Consider the following 26,552-nt stretch of genomic DNA (forward strand, 5'->3'; position numbering starts at 1 on the left):
ACACGGCGGGGGGGGACACAGGTTTGTGCGACACGTGTGACGTGTGTGGGGACACGTGTGCAGGGCATGGACATGCCTGGAAGATGTGTGTGGGCGTGGGGACACGTGTGTGCAGTGCATGGACATGCCTGGAGCACGTGTGTGGGCGTGGGGACACGTGTGTGCAGTGCATGGACATGCCTGGAGCACGTGTGTGGGCGTGGGGACACGTGTGTGCAGTGCATGGACGTGCCTGGAGCACATGTATGGGCATGAAGACACGTGTGTGCAGGGCATGGACATGCCTGGAGCACGTGTATGGACATGAAGACACGTGTGTGCAGTGCATGGACATACCTGGAACATGTGTGGGGGTGTCGGGACACACGGGTGCAGTGCATGGACACGCCTGGAGCACATGTATGGGCGTGGGGACACGTGTGTGCAGTGCATGGACATGCCTGGAACATGTGTGGGCATGAAGACACATGTGTGCAGTGCATGGACATGCCTGGAGCAGGTGTGTGGGCATGGGGACATGTGTCTGCAGTGCATGGACATACCTCGAGCATGTGTGTGGCTCTGGGGACATGTGCGTGCAGTGCATGGACATGCCTGGAGCACATGTGTGGGCGTGGGGACATGCGTGTGCAGTGCATGGACATAGCTGGAACATGTGTGTGGCATGGGGACACGTGTGTGCAGTGCGTGGACATGCCTGGAGCAGGTGTGTGGGCGTGGGGACATGTGTGTGCAGTGCATGGACATACCTGGAGCATGTGTGTGGCTCTGGGGACATGTGTGTGCAGTGCATGGACATGCCTGGAGCACATGTGTGGGCGTGGGGACATGTGTGTGCAGTGCATGGACATGCCTGGAGCACATGTGTGGGCGTGGGGACATGCATGTGCAGTGCATGGACATAGCTGGAACACGTGTGTAGCACGGGGACACGTGTGTGCAGTGCGTGGACATGCCTGGAGCACATGTGTGGCTGTGGGGACACGTGTGTGCAGTGGGGACATGTTTATGCAATGCAGGGACATGCCTAGGGTACATGTGTGCATTTGTAGATGCATGTGTGCAATGCAGGGACATGCCTTGAGCACACATGTGGGCACAGGGACACGCATGTAAGTGTGGTGACACACCAGCAGCATGTGTGTGGGCTTGGGGACACGTGTGCAGTGCATGGACATGCCTGGAGCACATGTGTGGGCGTGGGGACACGTGTGTGCAGTGCATGGACATGCCTGGAGCATGTGTGTGGGCGTGGGGACATGTGTGTGCAGTGCATGGACATAGCTGGAACACATGTGTGGCATGGGGACATGTGTGTGCAGTGCATGCACATAGCTGGAACACATGTGTGGCATGGGGACATGTGTGTGCAGTGCATGCACATAGCTGGAACACATGTGTGGCATGGGGACATGTGTGTGCAGTGCATGCACATAGCTGGAACACATGTGTGGCATGGGGACATGTGTGTGCAGTGCATGCACATAGCTGGAACACATGTGTGGCATGGGGACATGTGTGTGCAGTGCATGCACATAGCTGGAACACATGTGTGGCATGGGGACATGTGTGTGCAGTGCATGCACATAGCTGGAACACATGTGTGGCATGGGGACATGTGTGTGCAGTGCATGCACATAGCTGGAACACATGTGTGGCATGGGGACATGTGTGTGCAGTGCATGCACATAGCTGGAACACATGTGTGGCATGGGGACATGTGTGTGCAGTGCATGCACATAGCTGGAACACATGTGTGGCATGGGGACATGTGTGTGCAGTGCATGCACATAGCTGGAACACATGTGTGGCATGGGGACATGTGTGTGCAGTGCATGCACATAGCTGGAACACATGTGTGGCATGGGGACATGTGTGTGCAGTGCATGCACATAGCTGGAACACATGTGTGGCATGGGGACATGTGTGTGCAGTGCATGGACATGCCTGGAGCAGGTGTGTGGGCATGGGGACATGCGTCTGCAGTGCATGGACATACCTGGAGCATGTGTGTGGCTCTGGGGACATGTGTGTGCAGTGCATGGACATGCCTGGAGCACATGTGTGGCTGTGGGGACACGTGTGTGCATGTGGGGACATGCTTATGCAATGCAGGGACATGCCTAGGGTACATGTGTGCATTCGTAGACGCGTGTGTGCAATGCAGGGACATGCCTTGAGCACACATGTGGGCACAGGGACACGCATGTAGGTGTGGTGACACACCAGCAGCATGTGTGTGGGCTTGGGGACACGTGTGTGCAGTGCATGGACATGCCTGGAGCACGTGTATGGGCATGAAGACACGTGTGTGCAGTGCATGGACATACCTGGAACGTGTGGGGGTGTCGGGACACACGGGTGCAGTGCATGGACACGCCTGGAGCACATGTGTGTGGGCGTGGGGACATGTGTGTGCAGTGCGTGGACATAGCTGGAACACATGTGTGGCATGGGCACATGTGTGTGCAGTGCGTGGACATAGCTGGAACACATGTGTGGCATGGGCACATGTGTGTGCAGTGCGTGGACATAGCTGGAACACATGTGTGGCATGGGCACATGTGTGTGCAGTGCGTGGACATAGCTGGAACACATGTGTGGCATGGGCACATGTGTGTGCAGTGCGTGGACATAGCTGGAACACATGTGTGGCATGGGCACATGTGTGTGCAGTGCGTGGACATAGCTGGAACACATGTGTGGCATGGGCACATGTGTGTGCAGTGCGTGGACATAGCTGGAACACATGTGTGGCATGGGCACATGTGTGTGCAGTGCATGGACATGCCTGGAGCATGTGTGTGGGCATGGGGACACGTGTGCGTATGGGGACATACCTGGAGAACATGTGTGGGCATGGGGACATGTGTGTGCAGTGCATGGACCTGCCTGGAACATGTGTGGGGGTGTCGGGACACATGTATACAGTGCATGGACATGCCTGGAGCACATGTGTGGGCATGGGGACACGTGTGGCTGTGATGACACGTGTGCAGTGCATGGACATGCCTGGAACACATGTGAGGGTGTTGGGACATGCGTGTGCAGTGCGTGGACATAGCTGGAACATGTGTGTGGCATGGGGACACGTGTGTGCAGTGTGTGGACATGCCTGGAGCACATGTGTGGGCATGAAGACACGTGTGTGCAGTGCATGGACGTACCTGGAGCACGTGTATGGGCATGGGCACATGTGTGTGCAGTGCATGGACATACCTGGAGCACGTGTGTGGGCATGGACACGTGTGTGTGCAGTGCATGGACATGCCTGGAACACATGTGGGGGTGTAGGGACACGTGTGTGCAATGCATGGACATGCCTGGAACACGTGTGGGGGTGTCAGGACACGTGTGTGCAGTGCGTGGACATACCTGGAGCAGGTGTGTGGGCATGGGGACATGTGTGTGCAGTGCGTGGACATGTCTGGAGCACTTGTGTGGGCTTGGAGACATGCGTGTGCAGTGCACAGACATGCCTGGAGCATGTGCGTGCACTTGGGGACACGTGCATGCTAGGACCTGTGTGTGCAATGCAGGGATGTGTCTGGGGCATATGTGTGCACATGGGAACATGTGTGTGCATGGGGAAACATGGATGTGTGATGCAGGGATGTGCCTGGAGCACGTGTGTGGGCACAGACAGGCATGTGGGTGTGGGGACATGCGTGTGCGATGAAGAGATGTGCCTGGAGCACTTGTGTGTGCATAGGGACATGCTTGTGCACGTGAGGACACGTGTGTGCAATGCAGGGATGTACCTGGAATGTGTGTATGGGAGTGGGGACACACGTGAGCATGTGAGGCCACACATACGGAATGCAGGGACATGCCAGGAGCATGTGTACACACGTGTGCAGTGCAGGGACACGCCAGGAGGTTGTGTATACACGTGTGCATGCAGGGACACGTGTGCAGTGCAGGGACACGCCAGGAGGTTGTGTACACACGTGTGCATGCAGGGACACGTGTGCAGTGCAGGGACATGCCAGGAGGTTGTGTACACACGTGTGCATGCAGGGACATGTGTGCAGTGCAGGGACACACCAGGAGGTTGTGTACACACGTGTGCATGCAGGGACACGTGTGCAGTGCAGGGACATGCCAGGAGGTTGTGTACACACGTGTGCATGCAGGGACACGTGTGCAATGGAGGGACGCGCCTGGAGCACATGTATGACTGTGTGGACACGTGCAGTGCAGAGACATGCCTGTATGTATGGGGACACCTGGCGGGACACACACACACACACATGTACACGTGGGGACAGACGTGTGCAACGCAGGGACGGGGCATCTCCCCCCTGGCTGGGCAGCCTGGGCCTTGTCTCACCACCCTCAGGAGGTTCAGGACCCTGCTCATCCAGCCCCGTCCCCGGGGGGTTCCTGCTGGTGGAACACCCCCCTGCCAACCAAACTGGTCCTTTGGGGCCCACCACGGGGAAGATCTGAGATGTTTCTACCACCCAACCCTCCCTCCCCCCACAAAGGAGTGTGTCCAGAGGAGAGCCACCAAGCTGGTGAGGGGTCTGGAGAACAAGTCCTATGAGGAGAGGCTGAGGGAACTGGGCCTGTTTAGTTTGGAGAAGAGGAGGCTGAGGGGAGACCTCATTGCCCTCTACAACTCCCTGACAGGAGGGTGCAGAGAGGTGGGGGTTGGCCTCTTCATCCAAGGGAATAACGACAGGAGCAGAGGAAATGGTCTGAAGGTGCAGCAGGGGAGGTTTAGATTAGATATTAGGAAGAATTACTTTACTCAAAGAGTGGTCAGGCCCTGGAACAGCCTGCCCAGGGAGGTGGTGGAGTCACCATCCCTGGAGGTATTTAAGAAACGTGTAGACGTGGCTCTTCAGGGCCTGCTCTAGTGCCCGAGATTATTGGTTTGTGGTGGGGTGTTGTGTGTGGGGTTGTGGGTGTGGGGTTTAGTTGGTGGGTGGTGGTTTTGGGTTTGTTGTTTTTGTGGTGGTTGTGTGGGGTTTTTTTTGGTTTTTCTTGTATGTTTGTTTGGTTTTTTGTTTGTTTTTTTTTGTTGTTGTTGTTTTTTGTGGTTGGACTCGATGATCTCGGAGGTCCCTTCCAACTACTAAGATTCTGTGATGCTGCGAAAGGGGTAAAGCAAGAGGACTCCACGTAAACCAGTAACACACAGGATCACCATCAGCCCTTAGACAAGGGTTTTCAAAGAGTTCAAACACAACAGTTTGGGTTGGAAGGGACCTTAAAGATCATCTGGTGCCAAGCCCTTGCCCTGGGCAGGGACACCTCCCACCAGACCAGGTTGCTCCAAGCCCTCTCCAACCTTGAACCCCTCCAGGGATGGGGCAGCCACAGCTTCTCTGGGCAACCTGGGCCAGGCTCTCACCACCCTCACACCAAACTATTTCCTCCCCACAACTCAGAGAGTGTGAACTGTTTGATTTCTGCTCCGCTTTAGCAAAAAAGGATTCTCTTTAATTAGAATTCACTCCTCTTATTACTGCTTTAATTAATTTTAACTACTTAATTAACAATTTTAATTTATTCTAAATTGCTGTGGATTTGGGTTTGGGTAAGTTTCAGATTTCTTTACCTCATCACTGTGTTTTAAAAGGTTAGCGTGCATTCATTCCTTCTTATCTTTTAAATATAGATTAATTGCTATTAATTCTGAGATGACCAGACTGATTTGGAATTGTTGCATGTTAATATTTTTAATGCTTGACATTCTTTATTTTTCCAGGCTTTCCCATAAAGTTTAGCTTGAATGCCCTGCCTGCAGTTTAAAATCTTTTTTTTTTTTTTTGCCTTTTTCCCCAGTAGCATGGATATTATTTAAAAAAAACCCAACTTTAAAATATCTAAAACAATATACTTTTTTTCTGTTTTTCTCCAGATCTTAACTAACCAAACACTGCTTATAATGTTTAATGCCTTTTAACATGATGAAATATGAATTTCTGAAATACAGATGATGCCATTTTTAACTAACAGTTCACCCATGTCAAGGCCTTTACGAACATATTTGTTATCTAATTTTTAATAATTATTTAAGCCAGTATGCTTACTTTGTGGAGGCAGGGAAGCCTACAGTTATCTCCTAAGTGTTGATTATAAAACACCAGATAGATTTCTTCTAGGTTCATTCTGAAAATTACAGCTACCCGCTCGGATTGCAAAGAAAAAAAAAAATTTGGCAATAATTTGAGGTTTTCCCTGTAGTTTTTAGTTTTGCTTAACTGATTTCTTAACTGGAAGCAGGGAAGGTGATGGGTTAATTTAAATTCCTATTCCACTGTTGACCTGCTGCCCGGGGGTGGGTTAACATTCCTCTTTGAAGTGCTTAAACATTTCTTAATCCCCTTTTCTCTCCTGTTTGCTTGGAAAACAAAGCAGGACCCAAAGGGAAATTGCTGCTTTAATTTGTTGTTTAAAAAAACCAAACAACTGTCCTGTGCACTCAAAGCCAATATTTACTGTTTCAAACAGTCTGTGCACATCCCATGAGCTTATTTTTCTGTTTTTCCGTCCTTTTACCAGCATATTACATAAAATTTCCAACATAGCAGTCCTTTGGCAAGAAAGCAGAATACTTGCTGCATTCCTAGGGGAACGTGTAGAAAATACTTGGAATTTTGCAGACGCTGCTGCGTGGCTGCCCTTATTTACATCAGGCATTGGTTGCTTCTAATTAATGGCATTAAAGGTCTCTGTCCTTGGATCTACAGCAGCCCAAAGAGTGCTGCAGAGGAGGAAGAACTTCTCCTCTTCCTCTCCCTGTAGCGCAATCATGAAGGTTTTTCCTGAAAAAGAAGGTTTGCCCCGTCCCTTTATTGCTGGACCAGCATCTCTGCCTTTCCTGGAAAGGCTTTATTTTTTATTTCTATTGAGTCATTTCAATAATCCATTTTTAATGGATTTGTGAAATTTACTGGAAAATTTACTGGGAAAGGATCTTCAGCTGAGGGAACTCGTTTAGGAGTATATTTGGAAGAAAAGGGGGAGAGTTAGGTGGGAATTCAAAGGGGCATGGGAGAAAAGTGGTATTCTTGGGGTTCAGGGCAGAGGACACCAGATGCCAGCTTCCCACCCCACCGTGCTCCCAAAAGGACCTGCACTGGTCCACCCCAGCCCACCCACCCCATTCCAGGGAGTGGGATGTCCTCTGGATCCTCTGGACTTTGGGTCCTGTTAATCATTGCTCCAGAATGGTGGCCACAAGGGCAGAAAACTTTTCTCTCCCCTTTTTATTCTCCCTCCAGTTCCTGGAACCTCTGAGGACCTGCAGCTCCTGGAGCAGAGCAAGGCTGGCTTTTGGCTACCAGACAAGGAAGCTCTACCTCCTGTCCCCCTGACTGGCCAGACATCCTGCAAAGATGGCTGCTTGCCACCCCTCCAAGCTGTGAGGACAGGTGAACACACGAGGCAGAGACGGGAGGTTGGTCCATCAGGAAGAATTTTAGAATCATAGGATGGTTTGGGTTGGAAGGGACCTTAAAGATCATCAGGTTTCAATCCCCCCACCTCCCACCAGACCAGGTTGTTCAAACCCCCATCCAACCTGGCCTTGAACCCCTCCAGGGATGGGGCATTCACAGCTTCACTGGGCCAACCTGGGTGCGTGAGCCGATGCAGGCAGGACGCAGGAACAGCCACAAAACCATGGATTAAGGGCAAAGAACAAATTTAATGTCAATACCTCATGGATGGGGGAACCTCTGAAGCAGCAGCCGGGCAGAGGCGGGCAAGCAGGGGACGCAGGCACCGCGGAGTGAGAGTCCTTATTAGCAAGAGAGTCCTCATTAGCAAGGGAGTGAGGGAGCGAGGGAGCTCCCACTTGCTGTTTGGGGTGTATTTCAAGGATTCTGGCAGGCAGAGATTTCTGCTGGGCTTTGATCTCTCCAACAGCAGGGCAGGAATCTCAGGTGTGTTTGAGAAGGTGCCCCTGAGCCCATCCCAGGCCTCTGTTCCCTGAGTGCAGATGTTCTACTTGTTGAGCACACAAAACTGAACATCAATGAGTGTGATAGATGTGTTTTCCAGCACCCCACATGCGAGTCACTGGGCCAGGGTCTCTTCACCCTCATAGAGAAAATTTTCTTCCTGATATTTAACCTAAATCTCCCCTCTTCCATTTTGAACCCATTCCCCCTCGTCCTATCGCTACACATCCCTGTAAATGTAAACTTAGCCCAAAAGCTCCTTAAATGCCCCGCGAGCCAGGAATCCCCCATTCACACAACTTGCTGTTGAGGCAGGGTCCCCATGAGGAAGGACCGGAGAGTATCCAGGTGGGTTGTCCCATAATGCACATCCCATACCCCCAGCATCTCCTGATTCTGGGAATATGGGATGGCTGGAACTCCTCTTTAGGACCTGCTGAGGGGGGCAGAAGGTTTTTGGTTTGGAGTCAGCACCCTGACCCTGTCTCTCTCTCTCTCCCCATCGCAGTGGCGCAGAGCTGCCTCACCTCATCCTCATCCTCATCCCCATCCCCACCCCGGCGCGATGCCGGTCCAGTACGTGACGTACGAAGGCATTAAGTTCCCCCCCGCCTACAACTCCGAGCAGAGCTTGAGTTTTGCCCACAATGAATTCCTGGTGCGGGACGATGACATCTTCAATGTCACCTACCCCAAGTCTGGTATGAGGGGTGGACAGCAGGGTTGGCCAAGGGTGGAGAGGGGCAGGAGAGAGAGGGGCGGGGGTTTTGGAGACATCTCCAGGTCTTCTTCAGAGGGTGAATCTTCTCTTGTGGTGGAGAACAGGAATGTTTTTGGGGGAGATTTACCGCAGTGGTTGTGCATGGGCAGGGCAGGATCATCTCTTGGGGCACAGACTCAGTGCTGAGGATGCTGCTGATTAGGCCAGGTCCACTGCCCTACGTCTCTGGCAGGCACCGTGTGGATGACTGAGATCCTGAGCCTCATTTGCAGCCATGGCTGCCCCAGCTGGAGCCGAGGTGTCCTCAATTCTGACCGCATGCCCTGGTTCTCAACCCGACTGGGTCTGGAGTCAGCCCTCAGCTACCCTTCACCTCGCTTGCTGACCTGCCATCTCCCCAGGCACATCTTCCCCAAGTCCTTCTCCCACTCCAGTGCCAAGGTGAGATGGGCACCCATGCAGAGCTTCAAGGGGAATGGAGGGCAGATGAGGGGGGAGGGGAGGGGGGAAGGGGAAAGAAGGTGGGAGGGAAGGGAGGCTGGGAAGACTATTGCTCAGGATCTGAGGAACCTTGGATAGAAGGGTGTTGGGTGAGGACCTTGGTCTTGGCCTAGGAGAGTGGCAAGTGTCCTTCATGCCCTCAGTATCTAAATACTCCAAGCCCCATCTCACGTCCTGCCCCTCTTGGATATTTTGGAGAGTCTCCAGTGGCTCTAGGGGGCTTGTGTGTTCATGGAGACCCTTGCCCAAGGTCTGCATGAGCAGCACAGAGTTTGTCCTTGTGTGGCAGACCCCTCCTTTTTCAGAGGAACCCTGGTGCCGGGGCCTGCAACTCCCCTTCCCTTACTGGGAGCGTATCGCTTGTGTACACGCTCTACCCCAGGTTATTTACACCCTACGGGATCCTCGAGATGTTGTTGTATCCTACTACTACTTCTCCAAGATGTGCAACAGCTATGAGGATCCCACGTCCTTTGAACAGTTCTTGGGGGACTTTCTGAGTGGAGAGTGTGAGTGACGCTTGGGGCTTACTTTGGGGGTGGGTGGGTGGTGTCTCTCATCATTTCTGGCTCAAGGGTCTTCTGCTGCTGTCCACAAGTAACGGCTGTGAAGGCAATGTTCCCACAGGAGAAGGGGTGAATGGCTCAAGAGGAAAGCAAAGCAACTCTGGAGAGACATACAGGTCCACAAAGCCCTGCTGTGCTTTGAAGATGGAAAGTAGATTTCCATGCCTTCTCCTGCAGAGTTCAGACGTCTTCAGGAAGTCTTGGCCAAGAAACCCTATAAAGCCCTGCCATGAGCCTTGCACTCCTCTATCCTCAACCTTTTCTCACCATGGAAATGGCTGGAGAAGAGCCCATTGCTCAGCTGCAATTGCAGTTCAGCCTCTCAGTCCCACCTGCTCCCTGGACACCATTGTCCTGCACGTCCTGCCACGTCCTACGTTGTGGCTGCTCTCCCCCCACAACCTTGTGTGAGCCCTCCTTGTGTGAACATCCCCTGCCCTGCCCTGCCCTGACCTACTGCCTTTTGCCTCCCATCAGTGCCCCATGGCTCCTGGTTCGAACATGTCCAAGGCTGGATGGAGATGAAGGACATGGAGAATTTCTTCTTCATCACCTATGAAGAGCTGAAGCAGGTACACACCTATTGCAAACCCTCCGGCTCTAAATGTCACAAGCCACTTGGTGGTAACATGCTCTGTGTGTCCTTCCAGGACCTGCATGGCAGTGTGAGACGTCTCTGCCAGTTCCTGGGGCAGGATTTGGATGAGGAGGCCATCTCCTCAGTGGTACAAAATGCCTCCTTCACAGCCATGCGGGAGAACCCAATGTGCAGCTCCATCCTGCTCCCTGCAGACATCATGGACCAGACAAAGGGCCAGTTCCTGAGGAAGGGTGAGCAATAGGGATCCCATCACAACACCTTGGGGAGACCTCCCATCAGGCGTCCTCACCCATGAAGACAGCCAGAGCGAGGGTGTCTTGGAGAGCTGGATCGCAGTGCTTTTGGGTCTGAAGAACGGGGTCCATAGAATCGTAGATAGAATCATAGAATGGTTTGGGTTGGAAGGGACCATTAAAGGCCATCTAGTCCAACGCCTCTGCAATGAGCAGGAACATCTTCAACTGGATCAGACTGCTCAGAACCCTGTCCAACCTGACCTTGAATGTTTCCAAGAATGGGGGTGGTCTCTCATTTTGGACAACCCCTTTGGGGTGGTAGCTGGACCCAAGAGCTGAGCCTCTCCCTTTGTGCCTAAAGAGCAAAGAGTGGGGCTGCGTGGTGGGGTTGGCTCTGAGACCAAAACGTTTCTTCCTCAGGCATCTGTGGGGACTGGGAGAACCATTTCACAGTGGCGCAGAGCGAAACCTTCAACAAGATCTACCAAGAGAGGATGCAAGGGCTGAACATGAAATTTCCTTGGGACAGGCATTAGGATTCATCCTTATCTGAAGCCAGCTGAGAACCGGGTATAAACCAGCCACCGACAACCGGGGTAACTGGCTGCTGTTGGACAGAGAGGGTTGTACCCAGGGCTGAAAATGGTGCAAGCAATTAACAGCAGCGTGCAAGCAATATTTATCAAATCATAGCATCATAGAATCATTTAGATTGGAAAAGACTGTTAAGATCATCGAGTCCCACCATCAGCCTAACACTGGCGAGGTACCACTGCACCATGTCCCGAAGTGCCACATCTACACGTCTTCTAAACACCTCCCGGGATGGTCACTCAACCACTTCCCTGGGCAGCCCATTCCAGTGCTTGATAACCCTTCCAGTGAATAAATTTTTCCTACTATCCATCCTAAACCTCCCCTGGCACAGCTTGAGGCCATTTCCTCTTGTCCTATCACTTGTTCCTTGGGAGAGGGGACTGACCTCCCCCTGGCTACATCCTCCTTTCAGGCAGTTGTAGAGGGCGATAAGGTCTCCCCTCGGCCTCCTTCCCTCAGCCAATCCCACTTCCCTCAGCTGCTTGACACAAGACCTTTGCTCCACACCCTTCACCGGCTTTGTTGACCTTGTCTAGACACGCTCCAGCACTTTATGCTGTGCTCTGACACTCTTTCTCCTTGGGAGAGCTGTTTCTCCTGGATTGTGCTTCTCCTCTCTGTCCCATCCCTTGACCCTTTTTCCGCTGAGGCGGTCTCCAGGGTCTCCCAGGGCAGAACCCACCTCCCTGCCCTCCAACACATCCCTCTTCTGCAGGCAAAGGAGAGCAACACACACAGATGAACACCGTGTTTCCTGCCTGTCACATCCACTGGCCAGGGCACCTTGTTTGGGAGCTGCAACCAGCCAGAATGTTCTCTTGGGGGTGCCCGTCAAGCAGGAGAGCGGCAGGGAAAATGGGAAGGACCACTGGAAGGCCTTCAGGTATTTCAGGTGTGCTGCCAGTGCTAGCACAAATGATGAGATGATGATAACAATAATAACAACAATAATAATAATAAACAATAATAATAATAATAACAATTAAAAGTGTAAGCAAAAGCAGGACTACCTGTCTACCAGACCCTGGCGACGTGGAAGCCCAGTCCATTCCTTGCACGGGATGGGTTCAATAGCAAGATATTCCCTCCACTTTCTGAGCCAAGAACAGGAACCTTTCAACTGCACAGGACACAAATTTTTCTGAACACCCCCAGCTCCCTCAGCTGCTCCAAATAAGACTTATCCTCCAGACCCCTCACCAGCTCCGTTGCCCTTCTCTGGACACGCTCCAGCACCTCAATGTCTTGCTTGTAGGTAGGGACCTAAAAATGGACACAGCACTTGAGGTGGGGCCTCACCAGTACCAACTACAGAGGGGTGGTCACTGGCCCAGTCCTGCTGGCCACACTATTCCTGGTACAGGCCAGGATACTGTTGGCTTTCTTGGCCACCTGGGCACACTGCTGGCTCATATTCAGCCAGCTCTCAACCAACACCCCCAGGTCCTTTTCTGCTGAGCACCTTTCCAGCCACTCTTCCCCAAGCCTGTAGTCTTCATGGGGTTGTTCTGATCCTAAGGACAGGACCCGGCTCTTGGCCTTGTTGATCCTCAAACCATTGGCCTTGGCCCATCCATCCAGCCTGTCCAGATCCCTCGGTAGAGCCTTCCTACCCTCAAGCAGGTCAACACTCCTTCCCCACTTGGTGTTTTCTGCAAACTGGCTGAGGGTGCACTCAATCCACTTGTCCGTGTCATTGAGAAATCTATTAAAAATATATTATTAGCTATATTTTAAAATGTCATTACAAAGGTATGTTTCCAGTCTCCACGCTGCAGATGCTGAGCTCCTTACAAAGCCCTCACACGTGGGTGAGCCGGTGAGGGCAGGCAGGCTGAGCCCTGGCCACCACAGCGTCCAAATGACAAACCTCCCCGTCAGCCTGTGACCATAAAGCCATGCACTAAATCAGCAACAGCCACAAAGAGGCTGAATTTATACAAACAAATAAGTATTTCAGCAAAAGGTCAGGATGGCCTCAGCAAGAGAAAAGCAGACTAAGCCAAGACTCGGCAGCCACCTCTCAGTTGGGCTGAAAAGTTGGGAAGCAAAAGGCAGAAGCAGCAACCCGAGACAGAAAAGCTGAGGAAAAGTAACACCTGCCCTGAAAATTTCAGATTCCCGAGGAGCCAGCAGGGACAGTTGAAAAGGGAAAGGGTGGGCAGGGGCTTCTGAGCGCTCCGGTCACCCTGAGCTGTGCCACAAGTAGCTGTGCATGGAGAGAATCTCCAGGAGCTTGCCCGGGTTGGAGGGGTTTAGAATAGAAGCAGACGAGATCTCAGGCAGCCTTGACAGCACTCCCAGGTCGGAGCAAGGGAGCCCAGACCACCAGAACAAGCAGAAGGGACCATGGACCTGTAGGAACAGCAATTGTCAGAGAAGCTCCTTACAGATTCCACGAAGGAAGACAATAGCAGATAGGATAGCTCAGACAATAAAAATCAATGGTGCAAAATCCCCCTAAGATTAAGTGCCTAGGAGTATTTATAAAAATAAAAAAGGTGTTCTCTCCTTTGATGATGAATGCTATTTAAAAAAAAAATAATAAAAAGGTAGATGTAACACAAATACCCACTGGTACGACTACTAGTGCTACTAGAATATCCTCTCCACTTTCCAAGCCAAAAATGGGAACTCTTCAAATGCACAGGACCTGTCCAAGACCAACATGCAGGGTCAGCTCCAGGGCCGGGGGTGCTGTACAAGCATTTAGGAAAGGGTGTGCAGACAAGACAGTGTCCCGTTGCACCTCCCTTGATCCAGCCTGATAGAGCTGAAACCTGGTGATGGGTTTCAATGAAGCAAGGCCATTTGTGCAAGATGCAGTGGGATGAGGAAGCACAGCCTTGTCCTGGTGTTGAGAGAGGTGTCGTGCAGGACGGCATCTCCCAGGGGACCGCTGCCAAAAGCATTACAGGTAATCAGACTTCTACCAGATTAGGATGATTATCACCACAGAGCACCTTCAAAGAATTAAGAAGATGAAGGACCTTTGTGGACTTTGGCCAAGAGATGGCTCTGTGGTTTGTGTACCCCTGAGCCTCCACAGAGCCCACAGGGAAGCCCAGCTCCTTGCAGTGATGCAGCTGCCAAAGTACTGCTTGTAATTAATGACAGCTTTACTTCCTGGTAGAGACAGCCAGAGACACCAGGGGATGGATCCAGGCTTTGCAAGACATCCACAGAAGGAAAGTTGTCTCTGGGACAGTGAGAAGTGCCACGGTTGGCATGTCCATGATGAAGTCTTGAGCAACGTCACAGGCAGAAGATGACCTGAGTTTGAGAAAGCCTTCTAACCTTATTAGCACTGAAGACCAGGCCACCTTTATTGTAGACCCATTCATGGCCAACACATTCTGCCCAATGACCACCAGGTCAGGAGTTGAGAAGTAACGAGAAAGAGTGTGAGACACAGCACTGGAAGGTGCCCCCACAAATCCACAGTCAAAATTGTTTCCTTTTCTACACAGTTCAGTCAAATGACCCCGTTCAGATGTTACGCTCCAGATGTCAAGCGCTTTACTGAAATATTTGCCTTCAAGATACATGTGGCTCATTCTACACCCAGCACAACAGTTCTCTTTCCGTAAATCCTGCTAAAAGTTGAGGTTTGCATCAATGCCTCTGCAAGACTTTGTAAGATCAAATGCTGTGAAGCCTTGGTGCAACAGCCTCCCCTCTCCTCCCCACCCCCAAAGTACGGGGAAGTGAAAAAGCCAAGGGTAAAGGAGAGTGGGATGTGGGAATGGACATGGAAAGCTCTCAGGTCCCAGAGGACTCTGGCAAAGGACTTTTTGACGAAGAGCTGGGCCACGTTCAATGTCAAGCAGAGGCGAAAATGTTGCTGTGAACTATGTGTATCGATTAAATTGTTAGTAATTATAAAAAGAACCCTGAATGTCCTCTAATCAGATGTAGGCACTGACATTGCAGACACCCAGGAAAGGGCACATTTGTCTAAAATGCCACAGTGGATGCCAGGAATTGTCATGTAGCACAAGGGACAGCACTCCATGCAAGAACCCTCATGCACAGTCAGTTGCTCCAAGCCTCCTTATGTGGTCAAAAATACACTTTGATCCACTTGCATCTTAATGAATGAACAGATAACTGAATGAAAGAGAGAGGGAGAAAGCAAGAGAGGAAGAGAGGAAGAGAGGAAGGAAGGAAGGAAGGAAGGAAGGAAGGAAGGAGGAATGAGGGAGGAAGAAGGGAGGGGGGAAGGAAAGAACTCTGGTGAATTTTAGAAGATTCAGACTAAATTCAGTTCCTGGAAAAACATTGAGCACAAACCCAATACTTCTATTTGTAGCCACCTAGGGGATAACATGCAAAGTGTTGTCAACGAACACGGGTTTATTTGGATTAACTATCAAGTGAGTAATTGACTGTGCAAACACAAACCAGGAATTACTGGCCAGACTCGCCACAAGCAGGAAGAACCTCAGGATCAGGAGCAAAGCACAACAGGCTGTGGCTCAACACCCTATGGGTGTTGTGAAAAAAGCAAACCTCGCCTGAGCAAACCTTCTGGAACAGGGGGTCCCCCCATGTATGAGATGTCCCCGTGACCATCTTCTTTTTCCAAGAGTGCTGAGGTCTCTGCTCCACATCAGGGGCTAGGTGTGTGCATCAGCTTGCAAGAAGGGAGTTGGCCAACTGTTGGCCTGCTGGAGACTGGCCAGAAGGGAGGCACTAACAGCTATCTGAGGATAAAAAACAGGACAGAGATGGAGAGACTGAAGATGTCCTCAGTGGGCAAAAATGAAAACTAAGCAAACAGATGAGAATGGTAACATAGGGAGCTCATCTGTAGGCTGAGAGAGTTTGGGTTGTTCAGCACGGAGAAGACAAGGCTCCAGGGAGACCTTCCTGTGGCCTTCCAATACTTAAAGGGGGCTTATAAGAATGATGGGGACAAACATTTTAGCAGGGCATGTTCCAATAGGAGAAGGGGTAATGGTTTTAAACTAAAAGAGGGTAGATTTAGACTAGATATAAGGAAGAAGTTTTTTCAATGAGGGTCTTGAAACACTGGAACACAGAGGTAGTAGATGCACCATCCCTGGAAACATTCAAGGTTAGGTTGGACGTGGCTCTGAGCAACCCAATCCAGTTGAAGATGTCCCTGCTCATTGCAGTGGGGTTGGACTAGGTGACCTCTAAAGCCCCTTTCCAACCCAAACTGTTCTATGATTGATCTGCTCTCAGTTAGACGCAACGCTCTCCACCACCACACACAGCTTTGAAACTGAATTTAATATGGACCTGACTTAAACTTGTGCTGATCTCAAATGTCTTAGAGAAGGCACGGTTCTCGGTTGCCTGAGACCTGTATTTATTCAGGCCTCTTTATCTTCATCTGCTGGACTGGTTGTTGCAAAGAAGATTTGCTACTCCTACCCTCCATTTCTGCCAGGGATGTTCTCTCCTTGTCCGTCATCTCCAGAGGGTATCTTCACACTCTTCTGTGGCATGGGGAAGACAGAGGAGGTGTTACAAGTAGTCCCTCGTTTGAACAGTCTGAGCAGAAGAGTACCTCAGAGTTGCACAAACTCTTGCCTGTCCAACGCACAGTCCCTGGGATGAGATATATTCCTGTGGGTCTCCAGCAGAAAGGCCTTTCACTGAATTTTTCACTGAATTTTAGAGTTGGAAGGGACCGTAGAGATCATCTAGTCCAACTCCCCTGCTGAAGCAGGATTGCCCAGAGCTAGAGCATGTCACTCAGGACTGCATCCAGGCGGGTCTTGAAAATCTCCAAGGAAGGGGACTCCACAACCTCCCTGGGCAGCCTCTTCCAGGGCTCTGTCACCCTCACCGTGAAGAAGTTTCTCCTCGTATTTGAGTGGAACCTCTTATGTTCCAACTTGTGCCCGTTGCCCCTCGTCCTGTCACTGGGAACCACTGAAAAAGAGTCTGGCTCCCTCCTCCTTCAACCCTCCCTTGAGATACTTGTAGGCATTGATAAGGCATACTTTCCGTGTGCTCAACTGAGCTTTTTGGCACCCACCTCTATTTGTAGAGACGATGCTGAGCAATGGTCCTGTGGGCCAACCTCGCAAATGCAAGGAGGATTTTGCTGGGTGATGGAGGGTGTGGAGGAATTCTCCTAGCACCACATCACCTTCCCTTCAGGATATCTGCCTCCTCATCCAGCCCTGAGACATCTTCCCCCTTAGACATCTCCAGTATGAGTGCTTGATGAGCCATGCTGGGCATACAGGGTATCTAAATGCATTTTCCAGATAGAGAAGTTGGCACGAGGTAGATCCCACCTGTGATAGCACCCTGCTCAGCTGTGTGACTGTCTGGGTGATTCAGTCTCACAGGGGACCTAGGAGGCTGGCTGTCCCATCTGGGGACAGAGCATCCTGCCACTTTCACATCTGGCTTTGTCAAGACCAGGAGAAGATCTCACATCAACCTAAAAATTAACTGGATTGTGAGCACACACAAACCTTGCAACCAAATTTCATGAAGACCTCCCATCTCTTGGGACAAACCCAGGAGAAAAACTGGAAGAAACTCCCACTTTTGGAAGATGCTGTTTTCAGCAGTAGGAAAAGGTTTCTTACATCTTCTCATGCTGCATCAGTGGCGTTGGATTTCTACCCTATTTCCCATCTAAGCCTGGGTACTGATGCCTTATTCCTGCAGTTGGCTGAAGCCAGTCCTGGAATGCAACCTGCAAAACCCTGTCTCCCACCATCCCTGTCACTGATAGTTCAGAACCAGCTGTCCTGAGAGGACTTGTTTGCTCGGCAGTTTCCCGAAACAGCCAAGTTTCACAATCCCTCGGTTTATGTGAAGTTCACCTCATGAGAGCCGCTTCCTGGCAGAGGCTGGGCTTTTCATCGTTGTTGAGCACCTGCCACGGGGCACAGAAGAAGGTTTTTGGGGTGGAGGGGAGGAGCTGTGAGAAGGGGCACGTCTCAAATAGCCAGTCCCTTGGGTGCACGTTCTGCCTCCTCCCTGCCCTGCTCTCCCGTGGAGACTACAAGCACACGGTATCTTTGCTACCAACATGAGGCTTGTCCTCCTGGCATGCCTCTGGGGTAAGTGAGGCGTGATTTTTTATTTTTTTTTTTCTCTCTTTGCTTTTGGCTTGTCCTCTCTTTGCCAATGGTACATCTCTCCCGCTATTGCTTCTCCTACCAGCCCACAGCAGAAAGTAAATGGGACATTGCGAAGAACTGAAATGCAATTGGTGTTATCTGATCCATATCTGGTAACTGAGTGAGGACACTCAGGTCCCCTCAGATGTCACCATAGGGCCACAGGTGGACATTTGGATGCTGCCCCACCTTGGGACTGACACCGATACCCCTTGAGAAGTGTCTAATTTGGGAACTGAATCCCAGCCCTCATGAGCAAAGGCTGCACCACACAAGGTGGAGTTCCCTGCCCCTGTTTCTCTGCTGTGTGTGTTCTCAGGATCATAGAATGGTTTGGGTTGGAAGGAGCCTTTAAAAGTCATCTAGTCTAACCCCCCCATAATGAACAATTAGGAATCTCAGCCTACAAAACTTAAATGTAGCTTAAAAAAAAAGGCAGGTGGAAAAATGAATTACCTGAGTAATAACTCTAATGCTTGTCCTGGTGTCAGCAGCTCTGCCCTTGCCTGAGGCCGTTGGTCAATGCTTGGGTTCTTGCCAGACCGATGCATTTAGGAGCAGAAATCATTGTATGTGTGGAGCTCTTCTTTGCTGTTGACCTTCTACAGTAGGTACAAAGTTCCCTTCTCCTGAGTTTCCAGGAAAAAGAGATCCTGGCAAGTTTTCCCTCAGGCTCTCCCTCCCACGGTTTGCCTCCACCTCTAGTTAATCCTCAGGGAAATCTTCCGAAGGGGAACAGCCTCTTTGAACAAGTCTCCAGATGCATTCAACTTTGAAGACGCTTCTTTCCATAACCCTATCAGCAGGCCCTTAGCTCTTCCTGTGGCATTTCATTGCTGCCATTAATGTCCGCAGGACCGACAGCAGTCCTGGGGCTAGTTTTGTCTGGTGTCTGCCTGAAGTTCAGAGATGCCAATGCTTCTTCATGGTCTGGCCCTGACCAAAAGGAAAAAATAAAATGCTGTGCTGCTTGCAACCCATCACATTTCCAGCAGTTTCATTCCGCACTGTACCCCATACCTCGCTGTTGGTAAGAGCTGGGTGTCACATTCAGAATCTCTAGGGAGAGACTAGCACCTCCAGATCCAATCTGATGCTCTGTTCTGGGCACAAGCCCTAAAATGAGATGGGTATCCATCAGCCATGACTTAACTCTTTCCACGGGATGTCATAGGAATCTAGATAATCTCATTGAATTGAATTGAATTGAACGGAACTGAATCTAATCTAACCTAACCTAACCTAACCTAACCTAACTGTCTAGTCTAATCTATCTGGACACTGACTTTAAGGTGAGTAAATCCAGATGAGAGAACTCCCAACCACTCTGTTCTGCTATTTTCACATTTTTTTTCCAGTAGACTTTGTTTTTTAAGTTTTCTCTCGTTATCTCTTTATCAAGAAAGACCCATGGACACGCACCAGGCAAAGCCCACTGACAGCTGGCCTTGGGAGACTGTGAGCAATGATGGGCTCTTAACAGAGCTCATGGTCTTATCTCTTGCCCGTTTTTTTGCTGTCCTGAACCCCCGTGCTCTGCAGAGCTCAGACTAACGTCCCATATTTCTTCTGTTTCAGCTTCTCTTGCCGGAGTCCTGCTGGCAGGTCAGTATTCATAGTAGAGCGTGGAGCAGCACGCACAGCTACAAAATGTGATGCAGAATGAGGCTGTGTCTGATCTGGAGATTTAAATATGTTGCTCGGGACCAAGAGACTTTGGTCCGGAACCCTTTTCTGTGGCCTATGATCTTCTCTCTCTAAACTGCATTCTCCTAATTAGCCAATGGAGAAGATCTGACCCTACCTCCTGTGTGCATCTGTAACTGATGAGTGAAAGGAGCAGTACTGACCCAAAACACTGACAAAACAGCTGTTCATTTTAGCAAAGTTAAACCAGAAGTTGGTATATCCTCATTGCTGGGGTCCCATCACCATGAGATGAAGGAATGCCTGGTGTCCCCTTGGCTCCATGAGCCAGCGTGGAGGTGCTTTAGGGTTTCAGACTCTGAATTTCTCTTGCCACAGCACTCCAGATCTATGCAAAAGGACAACGATATCCAGAGAGATTTGGTTCTTGGTATGAGGGTGGAAAACAGTGTTGTGATCAGAGGTTTGGCAACTGGAGCAAGGTTTTGAGAGGGACTGTGTGTCCTGGTGGGTTCAACAGCAGGAGCAGGCCTGAGTAGGTCCTTTCTGCTCCTGTGTGCTGGCTGTCTGGAGGTCCACAAGAGCACCCAGCACTCATTGTCAGTAGCTGACCAAACCCAACCCTTCCCTTGGGGAATGGGTAGAAATATCTCAGTTCTCTCCTCCCTGCTTCCAGTCCTTGTAGCAGCATTTAGTAGGAGAAACTGACCTTAGCTATGGGGAAACTTACCCAGAAACTAAATGCTGGGGTAGGTTTTGGGGTGAACTACACCTCTCTCTTTACAGCTGAAAATGCACCCTGTGATTTGTATCTCAAAACAGACTTATGGAGCCAAAAAACCCTGTGTCTTTTGGCCATTCCCAGCTCAATACCCAATTCCCAATCACCAAAGATTTCGGATGCTAAAATGTCCTGGGCTTTTCTTCCTCCTGGTTTGTCAATAAAGACAACCTGTCTGGGGAGGAAGAGCCCTCTTTCTCATTCCCTGCCCTCACCATGAGGTATCTGCTCTCTCCAGAAGATGTAGACACAACCAAACTTGAGATCCGCCTGGTGGATGGTGCCAATCAGTGCTCTGGGAGAGTCGAGGTGCTTCACAACGGTGTCTGGGGGACCGTCTGTGATGACCAGTGGGATTTACGGGAGGCAAAGGTCGTGTGCAGGCAGCTGGGCTGTGGGACAGCGCTATCAGCCCCTCGGGAATCTAAATACGGGGAAGGGAAAGGCCAGATCTGGCTGAGTGACGTGAACTGCAAAGGGACAGAAGCGTCCCTCACTGAATGTGAAGCGAAGCCGTGGGGAGACAACATCTGCAACCATGTGGAAGATGCCAGCGTGGAGTGCTCAGGTAACCCTCAGGTCTTTTCTACTTCGTACCACATTGGCCTTTCTGCTTCAAATAAGCCAGGGTGCAGTTTCTGACCCATCCAGTTAGGAGGTCAGAGATGCAGAATTACTCTGTTGAGCTCCAGCTTCCTACTCCACTTGACCCAGACAAGTTGCAAAACAACACCTGGACCTGGAACAACCTGAAGAGCTGGGAGTGGACACAGATAGTTCCCTCCCTCCCCTGACATCCTCCATCCTGATATTTATTTCCCTTCAACTTTTCTTCTCAAGCTAGAAACTAGGAGAGAGTCTTTGACAGCCATTTAGGACGAGAAGAGGTAGTTTTGGTGCATCATGGGTGATTCTGCTTTCTCCAGGTGATCAGGGGCACAGAGACTTGTCCGAAAACTTCTCCCTTGTTTGTTTTTGGCAGGAACAGAAATACCTGAGCCAGGCCCAATCCGGCTGGTAGGAGGCCCAAATCGATGTGCTGGGAGGGTTGAGGTGCTTCATGAAGAACAGTGGGGCAGCATCTGCCATGATGACTGGGATCTAAATGATGCCCAAGTCGTGTGCAAGCAACTGGGCTGTGGGGATGCGGTGCTGGCCCCCATTGGAGCCAAGTTTGGACGAGGATTTGACACCATCTGGCTGGATGATGTGAACTGCACAGGGACGGAAGCTGCTCTCTCTGAATGCCCGGCGAGGCCATGGGGGGAACACAATTGTTACCACGGGGAAGACGCCAGTGCAATTTGTTCAGGTAATCCTTCCATTCTCCTGCTTTTACCAATCATGCGTTAGGGTGTCCTCACAGTCAACACAAGCAAAACTTTGGACAGGAACAAGGACTTTCTATGGACCACTCCTCTCCTACTCAGTTGGTACTCAATCCTGATAGTCCTGCTGGTGGCCTGGGGTCCTTACACCATGGAAGAGGGCTTTAGTCTGGGAGGTTCTCTCTTCCCTGCTCCGTGGGTGCTCTGGGGTGATTTTTCTTCAGGTTAAGACTGCCATTGTGCTTCTTGCTTGGAGAGTTGCATGTCATATGTGGAGAAAGCTGTGGAGGAGAGGCAGGGAAGGGCAGGGATACTCAAGGAGAGGGGGGACACACACCAATGCCTTCTCTGGATGTGTTTGCAGAGTCGGGGATCACCGTCTCCACTTCAGTCCGCCTGGTGGGTGGCCCCAACCGCTGCTCCGGGAGAGTCGAGGTGCTTCACAACGGTGTCTGGGGGACCGTCTGTGATGACCAGTGGGATTTACGGGAGGCAAAGGTCGTGTGCAGGCAGCTGGGCTGTGGGACAGCACTATCAGCCATTCCAGAGTCAAAATATGGGGAAGGGAAAGGCCAGATCTGGCTGAGTGACGTGAACTGCACAGGGACAGAAGCGTCCCTCACTGAATGTGAGACGAAGCCGTGGGGAGACAACATCTGCAACCATGTGGAAGATGCCAGCGTGGAGTGCTCAGGTAAATTCCCCTCCATCCCCTATCCTGCATGTGCTGGGCAGTAGGATGGGCAGATCTCACCACACACATGCCCCCTACCTGAACCAGGGCTGGTCCTGAGCCCCAGTGTGGCTCTGTGGATATTGCAGTGAGGTGAACAGCAGTTTTTTCAAACAAGTAAAAAATGACAGGACAAGAGGAAATTTCACTGAATTTCACTGAATTTTAGAGTTGGAAGGGACCGTAGAGATCATCTAGTCCAACTCCCCTGCTGAAGCAGGATTGCCTAGAGCTAGAGCATGTCACTCAGGACTGCATCCAGGTGGGTCTTGAAAATCTCCAAGGAAGGGGACTCCACACCCTCCCTGGGCAGCCTGTTCCAGGGCTCCGTCACCCTCACCAGAAAGAAGATTTTTCTCATATTTGAGTGGAACCTCTTATGTTCCAACTTGTGCCCGTTGCCCCTCGTCCTCTCACTGGGAACCACTGAAAAGAGTCTGGCTCCCTCCTCCTTCAACCCTCCCTTGAGATACTTGTAGGCATTGATAAGGTCTCCCCTCAGCCTTCTCTTCTCCAGACTAAAGAGTCCCAGCTCTCTCAGTCTCTCCTCATAAGGGAGATGCTCCAGTCCTTGAATCATCTTTGTTGCCCTTCGCTGGACTCTTTCTAGTAGTTCCCTGTCCCTCTTGAACTGGGGAGCCTCAAGTTGCACCAGGGCAGGTTTAGGATGAATATTAGGAAAAATTCCTTCACCAAAAGGGTTGTCAAGAATTGGAACAGGGTTCCCAGGGAAGTGGTTGAGTCACTATCCCTGGAGGTATTTAAAAGATGGGTAGACGTGGTACTAAGGGACTTGCGTTAGTGGTGGACTTGAAAGTGCTAAGTTAATGATTGGACTCAATGATCTTAAAGGCCTTAACCAACCTAAATGATTCTATGATTCTGTGTCTGCTGGTGGGAACAAGAGTGGGACACAGCTGATCAACTCATCTCATCCCTGGGGGCAGTGCTTGCCCAGTGACCCAGGGGGGACACACGAATGTAGCTGACCCAGGGGCAGTATTAAATCCTCTCCTACCTGAGTCCTTTTTCTCACCTCTGGGCTGCAGGGTGATTAGCATCAGCAGACTCCTTCAAGCAGACACAGGATAGCCTGCAGCCATCCACGAAGACCAGGAAGACTTCTCCCTGCCCTTTCCCCACAGCCCCCCTCCCTGGGTTTTCTGTCTTCCTTCCCACCCCAGAGAAGCCCAGCCCTTGCCATATCTCCAGTCTGATGAGACACCTGAGCAAGGCAAGCTTTCCACAGATGGTGAGGTGTGGAGGACACTCCCTTAACATTTATTTTCTGGGCATTGGTGCAGAGGTGGACATTCCTGAGGAGGGGCCGATCCGGCTCGTGGACGGCCCGAACAAGTGTGCTGGGAGAGTTGAGGTGCTCCATGAGAACCGGTGGGGCAGTGTGTGTGATGACCACTGGGACATGAAGGACGCCAAGGTGGTGTGCAAGCAGGTGGGCTGTGGGTCACCGCTGTCGGCTCTGGGAAGTGCCCGCTATGGCCGAGGATCAGACATCATCTGGCTGGACGATGTCAAATGCAACGGGACGGAAGACAGCCTCTTTGACTGCATGGCCAGGCCATGGGGTGAACATAACTGCTATCATGGAGAGGACGCCGATGTTGTTTGTGCAGGTAACTACCCCTCACCGTGGCATCTGAAGTGATGTGGAGACACTTCTAGCAGAGCCAGCAGGCTGGACTGCAGGGGACAGAAGGGGAATCACATGGCTCCCCCCAGATCGGGATAATGCTGGTGGAGTCAGGGAAATGGATACAGCAGGGAGCCGTAAGGAATATAGAACATCTGGTTAGGGTGGACGCGGTGGGACCAACTGGTGGGAGAAGGGCATAAGCAGAGCAGAGGCAAACACAGTGGTGACAGTCTGACTATGGGATGGATCCTGCTGGGGAGATGCTGACAGAGGGGTTTTGTGTAGGGCAAGGCTTATAAAGGGCAGAGAGAGGGAAGGTAGGGTAGTTTCTGGGGCAGGACGTAATGACAAGCATCTGTGGGGGCAAAAGTGTCTGGGGCAAGATGTACATCATCCATATTCAGTTACTGGATGAGTTGGACGTCCTGAAGCTCTTGGGAGTTGAGTTCCTGACCCCTTGTGCCCTATTTCTTGGGCGAGAAGCTTGGACAGGCCCTGCACAGGTGAAGTGGGGGTCTTTGGCTGGTTTGGAGGAGCGGGGCTGTAGGTGCTTGGATTTCACCTGGGTTCTGCATAGGGTCATTCTGTCAGGACCATGTATTGCAGGCTTCTGGATCAAACAGTGCATCCTGCAACAGGGTCAGAGTCTGCACCTCCTGTGCAGTCCTGTTCTGGCTTCCACAGGGCCCTGTCCAAAGCTCAGGTGTTGGATTCCCAACAGCTGCAAATGTATGGAGCTGCAGACTCAACCTGCAGACCTTCAGGAGCAGAGTCCTTGTCACCTCTAGCAGGCAGTTCTGGTGTCAGAGAGTTTCTGGGAGCAGATTTTGCTTTATTTTGTTGCCTTTCTCTGCAGTTAACAAGAACCTGGAGGAACCAGAAGCACCATGAGTAGCCCCAGTGGGCTTGTCGCAGGAAGATGGGCCAGCAAGATTCAGCTGAAGGCGAAGGGCAGGGATGTTGCAGAACCATCAGCGTGCCGTAATGGGATCCAGAGTTTGGCAAAATCATCCTCTCTCACCCTTCGAAGGATCTACAAACTTGGCTATGACTGCACTGATGGAAAACCCAGCTCAACACATTATTCCCACTGAAAAGCAAATATCACCAAGTATCAATAAAGTTCCCCTAAAACAGAACACCTGGCAGTCTTATAAGTTGCCTGTAGACCTCTGCTGCCTGAGCACATATCTGGCAGGGAGCTGTTGGTCCAACATGGTGAATATTTATGTGCTGAGTGAGTGTGATGAATATTTATACCATTGGTGTGACAGCATACCATTTCTCAGGTCTGCAGAGGAACATTTGGCTCTGCTAACATTCAGACCAGTATCAAGGGCAGCCATAGGAGCCTTGGGAAGGGTGTTGAACATCACATAACACAAGTTTATGTCTGAAGGTCTGTCTGTCCCTCCTTAGCGGGGGAACTGCCCCCCACGTAGGGAACAATTCACCCCTTTTTCTCCTTCACTTTTCCCACAGTGAAAAGTGGATACATTTCCCGTTTCAGGGATGTCCATTCCAGGCTGACCCTTCAACATAGAATTTTCTAAAAAGCAATGTGCTTTGTGCCTGGCAGCACACACACAAAAAAAGGCTTTAATCCCAATCAAGCAAAGACCAAAGATCTTTAGCTCAATATTGACATCAGGTGTCTCCAAGTTAGTTGGCCACCTAAAGCTAGTTTTATGGGAAGGAGAGATGACTGGATTCTCTTGGTAACCTTCCCCCAGACCAGTCTGCCCCATTCCAAAGCAGGTCTAAAGCAGCTCATATCATCATGCTTTTGGGAGGTGCCTTCGTTCAGTGTAGCTCTGAGGAGGGCAGAAATGAGGTGAAGTTGGTGGTGATCTGACCACAATACAAAGCATCACACAGACTCACGGAACAGGAAGTTCAGGTACATGTCTACATTTGTATTTGTTTAAAACAGAAGGTGAGAAGAGGCACAGAAATGGTTTAAGGCTTGGAAGGAATGTCTCAGAGAGCCATGAGGTTCAGTCTGTCTTACTTTTGGGAGGGCAAGGTAGGTGATGACTTCATTGCAGTAACTGAGAACTTCTGGGGGAAGGGTGCTTGCTACCCAAGCTGTCCAAGCCCACACAGCAAGAGACGAATGTTTATATATTGTATCACTACAATCAGCACAA

General features: G+C 50.9%; 2 protein-coding genes across 8 annotated transcripts; both read left to right on the plus strand.

The window, feature by feature from the left end:
• Positions 1 to 4,418: 4,418 nt before the first annotated feature.
• On the plus strand, positions 4,419 to 11,457 carry LOC106899061 (sulfotransferase family cytosolic 2B member 1-like). Of its 6 annotated transcripts, none has more exons than XM_014960722.1 (8): positions 4,419 to 4,520; positions 7,239 to 7,414; positions 8,428 to 8,620; positions 8,873 to 9,081; positions 9,524 to 9,650; positions 10,185 to 10,279; positions 10,358 to 10,538; positions 10,965 to 11,457. In XM_014960722.1, the coding sequence occupies exons 1-8, from the start codon at positions 4,454 to 4,456 to the stop codon at positions 11,078 to 11,080; spliced, it is 1,164 nt and encodes a 387-aa protein (XP_014816208.1). In that variant the 5' UTR covers positions 4,419 to 4,453; the 3' UTR covers positions 11,081 to 11,457. The 6 variants fall into 6 exon arrangements, with proteins under 6 accessions (XP_014816208.1, XP_014816209.1, XP_014816210.1 ...); XM_014960723.1 differs by lacking the exon at positions 4,419 to 4,520 and adding an exon at positions 5,327 to 5,548 and having other exon boundaries at positions 7,239 to 7,388; positions 8,843 to 9,081; XM_014960724.1 differs by lacking the exon at positions 4,419 to 4,520 and adding an exon at positions 5,340 to 5,404 and having other exon boundaries at positions 7,239 to 7,388; positions 8,843 to 9,081.
• A 6,590-nt stretch (positions 11,458 to 18,047) lies between these two features.
• LOC106899060 (scavenger receptor cysteine-rich domain-containing group B protein-like) lies at positions 18,048 to 25,541 on the plus strand. Of its 2 annotated transcripts, none has more exons than XM_014960720.1 (7): positions 18,048 to 18,199; positions 19,838 to 19,864; positions 20,929 to 21,255; positions 21,670 to 21,999; positions 22,380 to 22,709; positions 24,053 to 24,382; positions 25,259 to 25,541. In XM_014960720.1, exons 1-7 carry the CDS (start codon positions 18,169 to 18,171, stop codon positions 25,291 to 25,293), a joined length of 1,410 nt encoding a protein of 469 aa, XP_014816206.1. In that variant the 5' UTR covers positions 18,048 to 18,168; the 3' UTR covers positions 25,294 to 25,541. The 2 variants fall into 2 exon arrangements, with proteins under 2 accessions (XP_014816206.1, XP_014816205.1); XM_014960719.1 differs by having other exon boundaries at positions 18,050 to 18,199; positions 20,926 to 21,255.
• The last annotated feature ends 1,011 nt before the right edge of the window (positions 25,542 to 26,552 follow it).

Source organism: Calidris pugnax, unplaced genomic scaffold, assembly GCF_001431845.1.
Source record: "Calidris pugnax isolate Ruff unplaced genomic scaffold, ASM143184v1 scaffold496, whole genome shotgun sequence".
Taxonomy (NCBI): Eukaryota; Metazoa; Chordata; class Aves; order Charadriiformes; family Scolopacidae; genus Calidris; species Calidris pugnax.

Excerpts from the sequence above, each read along its gene's own strand:
- LOC106899061 (XM_014960722.1), top strand. The coding sequence starts at position 4,454 with ATGTTTCTACCACCCAACCCTCCCTCCCCCCACAAAGGAGTGTGTCCA. Across the intron at positions 9,082-9,523 it reads TCTCCCACTCCAGTGCCAAG|GTTATTTACACCCTACGGGA; the intron begins GTGAGATGGGCA and ends GCTCTACCCCAG. Across the intron at positions 9,651-10,184 it reads GGACTTTCTGAGTGGAGAGT|TGCCCCATGGCTCCTGGTTC; the intron begins GTGAGTGACGCT and ends GCCTCCCATCAG.
- LOC106899060 (XM_014960719.1), top strand. The coding sequence starts at position 18,169 with ATGAGGCTTGTCCTCCTGGCATGCCTCTGGG. Across the intron at positions 19,865-20,925 it reads TGCCGGAGTCCTGCTGGCAG|AAGATGTAGACACAACCAAA; the intron begins GTCAGTATTCAT and ends TGCTCTCTCCAG. Across the intron at positions 24,383-25,258 it reads CGCCGATGTTGTTTGTGCAG|TTAACAAGAACCTGGAGGAA; the intron begins GTAACTACCCCT and ends CTTTCTCTGCAG.